This window comes from Phycodurus eques, chromosome 13 (assembly GCF_024500275.1).
Source record: "Phycodurus eques isolate BA_2022a chromosome 13, UOR_Pequ_1.1, whole genome shotgun sequence".
Lineage (NCBI taxonomy): Eukaryota > Metazoa > Chordata > Actinopteri > Syngnathiformes > Syngnathidae > Phycodurus > Phycodurus eques.
In genome coordinates this window covers 16,211,429-16,223,771 of record NC_084537.1, presented here as the reverse complement: position 1 = coordinate 16,223,771, position 12,343 = coordinate 16,211,429, and the positions used below count along the sequence as shown (strand labels likewise).

At 40.4% G+C, this 12,343-nt stretch overlaps 1 protein-coding gene across 1 annotated transcript; it reads right to left on the bottom strand.

Annotated features, from left to right (window-relative positions):
* Positions 1 to 510: 510 nt before the first annotated feature.
* tal1 (T-cell acute lymphocytic leukemia 1) lies at positions 511 to 11,389 on the bottom strand. Its single transcript, XM_061694954.1, has 4 exons — positions 11,317 to 11,389; positions 9,173 to 9,865; positions 7,524 to 7,612; positions 511 to 3,083 (listed from the first exon to the last, which is right to left on the bottom strand). The coding sequence occupies exons 2-4, from the start codon at positions 9,757 to 9,759 to the stop codon at positions 2,575 to 2,577; spliced, it is 1,185 nt and encodes a 394-aa protein (XP_061550938.1). The 5' UTR covers positions 9,760 to 9,865; positions 11,317 to 11,389; the 3' UTR covers positions 511 to 2,574.
* Positions 11,390 to 12,343: the final 954 nt, after the last annotated feature.

Below are 12,343 nucleotides of genomic sequence, written 5' to 3'. Positions count from 1 at the left end.
AACACTAACTGGTATTTTGGTGATGAACAGTGTTGTGTTTGCACCGAACATACGGTATCTTTTAGAATTGTGGCCAAAAAGTTCAACTTGGTGTTTCATTGGACCAGTACGCACATTAATTTTCAAGTTTTGACAAGATTTTGGTACCCAGCTTAAATGTTTTGTTCGCAAACACCTAGTTGTTGAACAGGGTTGTCTAGACTTTTCTATATCCATTGTGTGGACTATTTCGCTAAAAAACAGTGGAGTTCAAGTATAGTACATAGCATTGATTCTCAAGTGGTGTCAAACTTATTTGAAACAGCATTTCAAAATATGCTGCACGTGTATTCAGACGTTATTTTTAAACAAACAAAAAATCTTTATTGTTCTTTAACTTCTGTAAAAGTAGGTCACTACTTTGCAAAAATAGTAAAATGTGGGTCCCTGGGTGACAACAGTTGAGAATCACTGGTATTGAGTGTATCCTTCTAATTTATGGAGCACATCAAAGACTTTTTGTTCTGCATCTTTTATTCAGAAGTTTTTGTGTAAAATTCAATGGATTTAACATTGGATATATTCATAGATACATCTATCATACAACATAATTACCAAACATACAATATCCCTTTACCGTAATTCATGAAATACCATAGTTACCAAAGGTACCAGTATATAGGTTACTAAGTTCTGCTGAAAAGGCAGAATGCACAACACCAGTGAGCAAATACGTTTACCGTCTCCGTCAGAAAACTGCTGGTGCTGCTTACGATATTAACGCTTGTGCATGTCGCTGTGATTGTTGTCTGTTGGTGTTAAACTTGGCAACGAAGGGGTTTATCTTTGTACCTTACTAAAACCACATATATGCATTACAGTTAAAAAAAAAAAAAAAATAAAAAAAAAAACAAACAGACATTCATGTCAAAATGACGTCGTGACCGACATTTGTACACCTCGAGAATCACTTGGTCTTCTTGTACCTCCCAAGCAAAGTTGCGTAAATTCGTTTGATTCTGTTGTCGTTTTCCCGCCGCCGAAATGTAACGAGATTAAATGGTACCAACATTTCATGTGAACGACTCTCGGCCGCTCGCTTTATACATCTTCTTTCTTTTAAACTAAACCCGTGAACAAACAACACACTATAGGTACGTCTTAAACCACGTTACATTGTTCCATGAAAATATAAAGCTATTTACAATACACCATTGCGTGACTACGATAACACTCCAGGACACTTTATGTAATACTGAGCTGTATTCTCAAGAAAATTTTGTAGTTGTTGAACTGTGAAGCACACGGGGGGGGAGGGAAACAAAAACACTTTTTGCCATAATTTCATTAGGTTAGGATTCGGGGTTGAACGATTTAAGATTTTTTGTAGTCGACTATAATGCGCTAAAAGTCAAGTCGAAGTTGATTAATCGATGACGTCGTTGATGGTTTTTCAGCATAGTACACCGGTCCTGCAATTTATTTATTTTTGGGAACACGGACAAGTGTCACATAAAGACATTTTGACGGATCGACATTGCAGTGTTGTAAAGCGACACGTGATGTTGGTTTGTGCATGTTGTGATATGAATAAAGCTCTCATTATCACAGTTATTGCCAGCACATTATTGGACACTTCGCGCTGCTGCCCTAGTTCCTCACCGCTGGTCCTGTGGTCCCACTGGTCTTTTTTTAGACTAGCGTCAATCGGAATAGCCGAAGCTGGCGAGGCTAACCACCATTCTCTTCCACCATCAACTTTATTTTTATATTCTCAGGCCAACGCAGCTGTATGAAGACGGACTGAACATTCCAGTGCTCCACAGAGCATTATAGTCCGGAGACGGCAGCTGACGGTCGAGTCGTAAGACTACAACCTCTAAACGTCAATGCGGAATAGTAAAGTCAACTAGTCAATTAATCGGTTCAACCCCTAGTTAGGATTTGGTTATTTTCATATTGGTCTTTAGTAAGGGTACTTCACTTTAAGAGCTTTTTCAAAGTGACTGCAAAGAAAAAAAACACACACAAAAAATTACAAATTACAGTAATCTTATTAAATTCTTGTGAGAACAGGCTCATTCTATCGTTCGTCATTTTGGTGTAACACATTAAATTGTTCATGCCCAATTTAAGTTTGGATATTTGCCTCAATTAAACTAATGGTCAGTGGTCTAAATGTTGTTGCAAGAACTCTTGCTTTTCTTTGTACAGTGTGTCATTATTGTTTGGCGTTGTCTCGTTTTTGCTTTGATTGCACATCGTTTATTCTCTCAAATACAATATTAGGGATTTGGCCCATGTCTTTCTCTGCTGTTACTGAAACTCTTAGCTTTTTCAAAACAAAGAAATGTTTCATCCGCAGGCCGCTCAAAGACATGCAGAATTTACAAGTTCCAGCGTCCGGCCAACCCAGGCTTTTACATCACTGCTGTCAAGTGCGGAGACGGCAAGGTAGGTAGTCAGGTCCATGTTGCCTCACATTGCAGATCTTCATTCTCCATCTCAAATGACCAAGAGAAATAAGCACACTCTTTTTCAGTCTGTCCGCTTCAAGTCTCACTTGTTGTGTTTTTCGCTCTTTTGGCGTCAGAATCATCGTCGGCCAGAGCCATCCAGCGGGCGTCCGTTGCGCCTGAGATGGAGCGCAGGGCCGCGTGAAGCGGTGATAGTCCTCGGAGCCGGAGGCGAGTCCTGATCTTCCATGAAGCTCTCCGGGCTGCCCTCGGCGTCTCCGTCGGGCAAGCTTCCGCAGCTCGATCCGGGCGACATCGTCTCCAGTAGGTCGTCCCTGGCCAAGCCTACCGCTGAATCCTGACGCGGCCCGCCCTGGGGCACCCCCTCGTGAGCCCCAACCAAGATCCCGGTGTCCCCCTCAGTTGTGGTGCCAACATTGCGCCCCCCGTCCTGGTCCTCCAGGAGGTTGGAGAGGAAGCTGATGTACTTCATGGCCAGACGGAGGATCTCGTTCTTGCTCAGCTTCTTATCCGGAGGGTGTGTTGGGATGAGTTTACGGAGGTCTGCAAAGGCGCCGTTCACGTTCTGCTGCCGCCAACGCTCACGGCTGTTTGTGAAGATACGCCGGACAATCTTTGGCTGGCCGGCTTGGAGGAGACACAGGAAACAGACGTGAGTAAACTATAGAGCCGTCTTAAAAGCAAGGAACAATAAAACCGCACATTAAAGGAATACAGTAATCCACCGCATATTCGCGGTTCATATTCACAATTTCACCTAGCAGTGGTACTTTAAGTGGCCAAACTTACGAGTTTTTCCAGTTACAAGCGGTCTCTTTTTTTTTGCTTTGTGTTACGAGTCAAAATTTGAGGTACAAGCAAGCTTTAGATACACCACTGCTTGAGTAAAATAAAATAAAACGGGCGACCCACACTCACTGATGCACTCTCAGCGGTTTAGTGAATGGGACAAGCAACCAAACAGCCAAAGACAAAATGAAAACAATCACAAGGAGCATGGAACAGACATCTGTGCATGCAAAGTGACCAACGAGAACTCGAGTCAGACCTCGGGGTTTACATTCCAGACCCCCCACCCCCCTCCCCCCTGCAATAAGTGAATATCCTTGAAATAGAAATATCCTGTTGAAATACATCAAGTTTATATATATGAATTTAGTGCTATTTTCCTTTACTACAAACATGACAAAAAATTGCGGTTTTGGGGGCTGGAATGGATTAGTGGAATTGTAATTCTTTTCAATGAGGAACATTTATTTGTTGTATGATTTAATTGAGTTCCGGAATTATTTCAAATCATTAATTAATTTTTGTGCTCTTTCTCAAAAGCCTTAAAATGCCACAATATCCTGCCAAAGTCCTATTTAAATAGGAAAGTAGGAGAACATGTTACTAGAGAGGCAAATCTGTGTACCAATGTAGTTGACATCTGCGCGCTACTACTTACGAGTGAAGCGCTACTAGGATTCTGTAATGTCACTAGTAGTACCATGAGCACACAGTTGTCAATTAATGTAGTTTTGCCTCACTAGTAACATGTAGTTGTCGTACTAGGATGCCAAATTTGTCCAACTAGTGAGGTCAAGCCATCTGAGCATTTTTTCAATATCCTTGATATCCATCTTAATGTCTGTAATGTACTAGTTCAGTCTTTGTCCTCACTACCAAGACAATTCAGCACACTTGTAGAATGACTCAGATGCACTCGTGGAACGACTGTGTCTTACTAGTAAAGTTTTTATTCACTACTGTGTAACATTTCTGGACACTAGTAGGACAACTACATGTAACTGGTGATGAGCACGTGCACTAGTTGACATCTACGCATTACAAATACTATTAGTGAAATGCTAGATGTTAAATAGTAGAATTAGTCATTGAATTGTCTTACTAGTGGTGACAAAACACAAATGGCTCTTAAGATGGCTTTCCTTAAAGCTATTTCAGCATTCATTCAAAATCCTTGATACCCAGCTTTACCCTCACTAGTAAGATAATAAAGCATGCTAGTAGAACAACTAGGGTGCACTAGTAGAACGACTGTGTCTTGTTTGTAATGTTTTTTTGCACTACTAGTGCGACTTTTGGCTTATTAAGTTCATAGTTAAACCTTACTAGTAAACTAGTGTTTTGCACACTACGAGGCCCAACTAGTCTGCATATGTCACACACTAGTACCACCTGAACCCTACTATCCATCCATCCATCCATTTTCTGAGCCGCTTCTTCTCACTAGGGTCGCGGGCGTGCTGGAGCCTATCCCACTATCATCGGGCAGGAGGCGGGGTACACCCTGAACTGGTTGCCAGCCAATCGCAGGGCACATACAAACAAACAACCATCCGCACCCACATTCACACCTACGGGCAATTTAGAGTCTTCAGTAAACCTACCATGCATGTTTTTGGGATGTGGGAGGAAACCGGAGTGCCCGGAGAAAACCCACGCAGGCACGGGGAGAACATGCAAACGCCACACAGGCGGGGCCGGGGATTGAACCCCGGTCCTCAGAACTGTGAGGCAGACGCTCTAACCAGTCGTCCACCCTTCCGCCTGAACCCTACTAGTAACACCAAAATGCCTGCTAGTAGTTTTGCCTCGCTAAAAACATGTAATTGTCCTGCTAGTGTGCAGAAATGTCATACAGTAGTGGAAAAAAGCTTTACTTGTAAAGTACAGTCATTCTACTAGTGTGCTGAATTGTCATACAATCAGAATCAGAATCATCTTTATTTGCCAAGTATGTCCAAAAAACATACAAGGAATTTGTCTCCGGTAGTTGGAGCCGCTCTAGTACGACAACAGTCAGTCAATTGACAGAGAACACTTTTGAGACATAAAAACATTGACAAAAAACTGTCACTGAGCAATAAAGGCTTGCTAATTATCTGGTAATGCCGGTACATTTTGTCATTTATTTATTTTTATTTTTTTGACAATTGTGCAAAAAGATGCAGAGTCCTTTAGCACTTAGAGCAGTTCGAAAGACTAATATTGCAATAGTCCGGTGCAATGACCATTGTGCAAAGGGCGCCGAGACTTCAAGCGAGTAGTGCGAGAATCTGGGACAATGTTGATTGTGCAAATGTTGCAGATACTCCTCAATCAGTGTGCAAATGGAGCAGATGCTACTCTGCCATGAGTGGCCAGTATAGGTCAACAACAGATATGCAAATAGTGCAGCGTGGCGAGACTACTGCAGTGAGTGCACGAGTATCAGTCAGGAAAGTGAGGACAACAACAAAAATGGGTGTAATGAGTATTTTAATGAGGAAAACTAGCACTCCGTAATATTGTGCTTCATAAAAACATACAGTAATGACATAATTAAGTGGAATGAAAAAGAAACCGTTTTTGTCACGGTGCATCAATCACCTGATGCTCATTCTGGTGTACCCACCAGTATGAGACAGACAGACGGATTTACTGTTCATTGAAGCATTATAATGAAACTCACTTGAGTTCTTCTCAGCACTCTTTGCCTCTTTGCAGCAGCCAATCATAATGCACTTGAGCATGTCCTGCCTAGATCGCAGGTGGGATTCATAGCCACATCTCAACTACTTTCTGAGCTCATCAGTTCAGCACTAATGTTAGTCGTTCCACGCCAAAGACAAAGTTTATGACTTTGAGTACAATTAGGCTACGTTCACACTGCAGAGCATGATGAGTTTTGTTAAATCCGATCTTTTTAGGTCGTCGTTCACATGCCAAAAACAAATGTGATGTCGCACGCATGCGCATAAAATAGGACGCCACATTGGACGTGCGCACAAACACGAGGCATTGTTTACCGAAGTAAACATGGCCCCTCGCGTAGGTCTCGTCATGACGCATTTGTGGCAATTTCAAGGATTTTGTGCAACCGCAGCCAACATTTTCTTGTATTTATCAGTTTTAAAACGTCTTTTCACCACTTTCTGCTCATTCATTTGTGGCGCGTCGGTGTTGTTGAACAATTGTGACGGTTTGTCTTTTCACCACTTTCTGCTCATTCATTTGTGGCGCGTCGGTGTTGTTGAACAATTGTGACGGTTTGACGCCTTTTGATGACTTTTGGTCGGATAAGCGCGACTTGCATGTCCGTACTGTACACATCGGATACATATCGGATTTATATCCAAATGCTAAAGACGCCTGGGTCAGATCTGAAAAGAATCGAAATTGTACTGTTCACATTGACATGGACATATCAGATACACGTCACATTGAGCAAAAAAATCTGAATTGACCTGCAGTGTCAACATAGCCATATTTACTTATTAGCGTTAGCATTCAGCTAGCGCGGCCTTTCTTTAGACAGTTGCTTGGCCCTTTTAAATGCACACGGTGTCATTCTCTTTGTTTTATGTTTATTTTGACAGTAAACTTCAACTGGGAGTGACGATAAACAGCTTAAAACTTCTTTTTGGAAAAATTGTTGACTATTTGCCAAAAGGCTGCTTGCTGTGAGTTGATTTGAGTACATTACCCCCATACCGCATCCATATCTCACATTTTTGCTTGCAAGTCACAGCAAAATTCGGCCAAACTATGGCCCGTATCTCGAAAAACTCAGAAGTCATAAGACATATATACTGTATATATAGAGTATGTAAGACTATAGTGCATGCAGTCACATCCTCACACCCCCATCCATGGTGTCTTCCAGGCTTTTGTCGTCCTTGGAACACACCCAATCTATCTTAATCCCTCAGCCCACTCTGCAGTAAATGCTTGGCATGGAGGTGGAAGCAGCAAACGCACCCCCCTAGTCCCTTTCCCCTCCTCCTATTCTCCCATCCTCCATCCTTGCATGTGTCAGTAAGAGTGGGCAATGGTGGAGAAGATGGTTCACACTAATAAAAAGGGGAAAAAAATCTACCTGACAGGATGTCACTTTAATTTGACACTATTAATTACAGGTTTGACGGTGATTTTTCGTTGTTTTTCTTACACGGCTTTTTTCAGGTGATGGATGAAGGATTGAGATGAGGGCGTAAAGAGTTGGGGGGGCTATAACCGGCAGTGGGAGGACACAGCAGAAGTGCGTCTTACCATACTTATAAAGATCTAAAATGCGCCTACCCTCGTCGAGTTCAACCTCATAAGGCGCCGGGCGGCGTTTTACCCGGTTGCTGGGGTACATGCTGTACTGCTCAGAATCCCCTCCAAGACTACACGGCCACAGAAAACAAGACAAGAGCACAAGAACACATTACATTTGATGTTATTTTACATAGAAACCAACAGCAATATGTTTGTTTGGTCACATCATCATCATCATCATCGTCATCAAAATAAGAGCAGGGAAACGCATGTTAAAACTGCTCATGTTTGCTTTACCATCATTACATCACATTTATGTGAGCATGGTGGTTTTTGCTTTTGATTATCATCAAAATAAGACCACATTCACAAAAATGCTTATTTATTCACAGTATATGTTAGTTTTATTCTCATTAAATAATCATTATCAAAATAGAAGACCACTTGCAGGAAATGCATGTTAACACTGAAAATGTGATACATTTGATCATCATTATACATCATATTGTTACATTTTTCACATCATGATCATCAAAATAACACCACATGCATGAAAACGCATATTTATATGAACACTAGTGGTAGCTGTATCATAATTACACAATCATTATACATTAAAATGCTCTTTTTTCACAAAATCATCAACATAGACCACTTTCAATAAAATTAACATCAATAATGTATATGTTAGCTTTATAATCATTGCGTCATCGTTATTTTCTTGCATCCACTCATGATCAAACTAATAAGACCACATGCAGAAAATACATGTTAACACTGGTTATATGTTAATTTGATCATCATTACATCACCAATACACATTCAAATATTACATTTTTCACCTAATAATCATCAAATTGCAGGAAAATGCATTTTATCACTGCTAATATGCAAATGTTATCATCATTACATCACCATCATATATTAAAAAAAAGACTTTTTCCGCACCCAATCATCATCAAACTTAGACTACAAAACTGTCACTGTTAATTTTATCGTGAAAATGTATAAGCGCTATTTTATGTTTTGCACAGATCACAAGCATGTAATCATCATCATACAAAATAAGATCTCAAAACGCAGGTAATATGTTAGCATTATCATCACCGCATCATTCAGTTCATGAATTTTTTGTAATGATTTTATTTATTTATGTATTTATTTATTTTGGCACCATCCCTATCACATGCACATAATAATCTGTAAACTTCCTTGTGGGAAATGTTATCACTGTTATCATTGTCATTACATCATCAATCTGCAACCTAACAACATATTACAATGTTGATTTTGTTTTCTTTTTTTTTTTATCTTTCCTAAATGTAACAGTAATCCAATACAAGGACGAGGGCTTTTCTGTACAAACCCCCCCCCCCCCCCCCCCCCCCCCGGCCCCCCTTTTTTTTTTTTAAATCTTAGTGCCCTATTATTGGAAGATTCCTCCACGGGATGCAACTCGACATTGATGTATTATTTAATGACGCCATTCTATTAATTTATTACAGCATGCACATGCAATGCACCATGCAGAAAAACACCAACGTTGTCAATGTTATCCTTAATCTGACAAGTAAATCTAAATATAATCAGAGTTACGTGTTGCTGTTGTCCCCCCCCCCCCCCCCCCCCCCCTTCCCCCACACACAAAATTAAACGTGTGGCTTTTGTGTGTGTGTGTGCATGTTTACCTGTTGATGGCGGCGAGAGGCTGCGCCAGGTTGTAGAGCATGGCCCGGGCCGGGACAGGGAACGCGTTGGGGCTCAGCTGGACCATTCGAGCGTCGTCTCGTTGGGTGTGCGGCAGTGGAGGAAGAGGAGGAGGAGGAGGAAGAGGAGGAGGAGGAAGAGTGGGAGGAAGAAGAGGAGGTCTGCGGAGCTCCGTGATGGGCACCAAATGGCTCTCCGCCCTGCGCTCCAGCGCCTTTATAGCGTCCCTCCTGGAGAGCTCGATCACCGGCACTTCCCTTTTCAGGTCAAGGGCGTCGCGAGAGGCGGTTTCCTTGGCAACGCCGTTGATGACGATGACGGTCCCGTTCGTCGAGTTCTGCAGGGGCGCGGCGTCCGTCTCCTCGGAGAGACCTCCCCCTTCTTTCTCCTCCTCCTCTTCCTTCTCTTCTCCATTCTTCCTCCTCCTCCTTCTCCTCATCCTCACCTCCTCCTCCTCCTCCTCTTCTTCCTCGCGTCTGATGATGATGGAGGAGTCCTCAGGCTTTCCACGACCGGACTCTGCATCTGGACTCCCACAACAAAGGTCCGCCTGCCCTTTTTCCATCATTTTGGGGGATTTCTCTCTTTCTCTCTCTCACACACAGCCCAGAGTAACACGATTTAACTCATAACTCATGCGCCATCATAAAAACATTAATTGTGCACGTGCAAACCTGTCGAAGAAGAAAAAAAACAGTATATGACACATCTATCATTTCCTGTAAAATTATATATATGTATGTGTGTATATATATATATATATATATATATATATATATATATATATATATATATATATATATATATATATATATATATACATACATACACAGCATTGTATTCATGCATGCAAACATGCAAATGATGCCTTGTTGGTTCCCAATTGGAAAGGCTTTTTAAAACGATGAAAAAAAAATGAAAAGACAAATGATTTAACTATTTTTTATTGTCTGAAAAGTTAGCATTTTTTGGTGACAAAACCAGAATGAAAGCTCCTTCAAAATAATTAGTTTTAATTGTCTGAAAGGTTAGAGCTTTTTTTAAAAAATACATTTTTTTTTGTTACGAAAGAGAATACGCTTTTCTTCAATTGTTTTTTTTTTATTGTCTGAAAGTCATATTTTTGAGTGACAAAATGTGAATAACAGCTTTAAAAAATATATTTTTGTCTGTAAGGTTGATTATGTTGTGCAAAAACGAGAATAACAGCTTTTTTATTGTCTAAACGTCACATTTGTTTGGGTAACGAAATGAGAAGAGCCTTTAAAAAAATGTCTGAAGAGTCATTTTGTGTGTGCTGAAACAAGCATAAACGCTTTTAAAAATATATAGTTTGCAATTTCCTGAAATTTCACATTTTTGTCCCAGAACAGAATATGAGCTCTCGTTTTTATAAATATATATTTTTAATAGTGTCATTTTTGTCTGACAAAACGACAATAAGAGCTTTTTATATTAAAATATATATATTTACAATTGTCTGAAAACTCAAATTTCTGTGACAAAATGAGACCCTTTTTCATTTATTTCACCTTTTAAAAAACAATCTTAGTATTTAGTATATATACTTTTATTTTACACGTATTAAATCCATTTCGCTAAACCTTATTTTGTCTACTGCAGGTGAGTAAAACCTTTTGGGACATTTGTTTTTCACAATTCTACACGACATTCTGTATAATTGAGGACATTTACTGATGTGTCATATTAGCACATAGAAAAGCATCATAATTCGATTCAATCATTAAACAAACAAACAAAAAAAGCCTTTTTTGCCTCTTTATCCAAGGCCGTCGTGGTGTTTTTGTTGAAAAAAAAAAATCCGCATGTTAAAATCAACATCAGTTTTGATCGGTCAACAAAGGAACATTAGATTAGCATTTAAAATGAGAACGTGACGGAGTTATGAATATTAAAAAACAAAAAAAGTGGTTTATTCCTCCAGAATGTCCCTCACAGGCCTCGCATCCGTTATATTAGCCTTCCCAGCGTATAGTCCCAATCGGCGAATAGCACAAAAATATCCCCACAATTCCTACAAAATGCCATGGAAAATATCATATGATCTAATAAAGCGACCGAACGACGACGAAGGTGGCGAAACGTCCATTTTTGGAGCACTTACCGTCGGGAGTGTTGCTGTTGATGCTACCGCGTAAGTGGAGCCATTTTGTGAGTGGGTCATCCATGTCTGACGCTTTTTTTTTTTTTTTTTCCTTTTTTTTTTTCTTGGCTTCCAGTGTGTGTTTCGTGTGTGTCTGTGTGTATACTGTACGTGTGTGTGCGCGCGCGTGTATTCGACGCAGTATCCAGCTCACTCGGCGGAACCCAGGCCGCAATGTGGCCGAGGGAGATAAGCGCTCGGCGGCGGCCTCTTCATTGGCGATAAGCCCCCCTAAAGCCATTATTTATGAAATGATTCATTATTATTTGCCTGTAGCGGGGAGTGGGGGGGGGGAGGGGGGTGTTCTGTATAGGCGTGTGGAGGGGAAAAAAAAAGAATGTAATGTAATGTAACAACGTGTCACGTGAGGTAGTATACTGTAACGGTGGCTATCAAGGTGTTGTATTTATTTATTTCATTTTTTTTTCCTCGACAAGAAACAAAAAAGACCGATTTCGATTTTTGTCTGATAGGGTCATATATCCTAAAATCAGATTTAAAAAAAAAAAGACGCTTTATCCTCTCTTCCCACCCTAAAAAGATCAATGTCTTTTCATCCATATCCCATACAGTGATGGAGCTCCAATTATCACACAGATGCTTCCTTAATGGCTCATTGATGCAATTTCTCCAGGAACGTAAATAATTATTATGAGACATCTAAATAAAAAATAAACCATAGAATGAATTTACATGCAGATGCACCCTTGATTGGCACGATATCTTACTTGTGTGTGCACGACACGCGCGCGCGCACACACACACGCACACACACACACACACACACACACATATATATATATATATATATATATATATATACATACAAAAAAATATTAGGATAGACAGGCTGTTATTTAGATATGAACCTCCAAAATGAAAATTAAACAATTTAAAAATAGGCTCCACTATAATTGAGACGCCTCCTGAACTGCCAATTGACACAATTCCTTGAAAACAAACACAACAGGCATCAAAATAATAATAA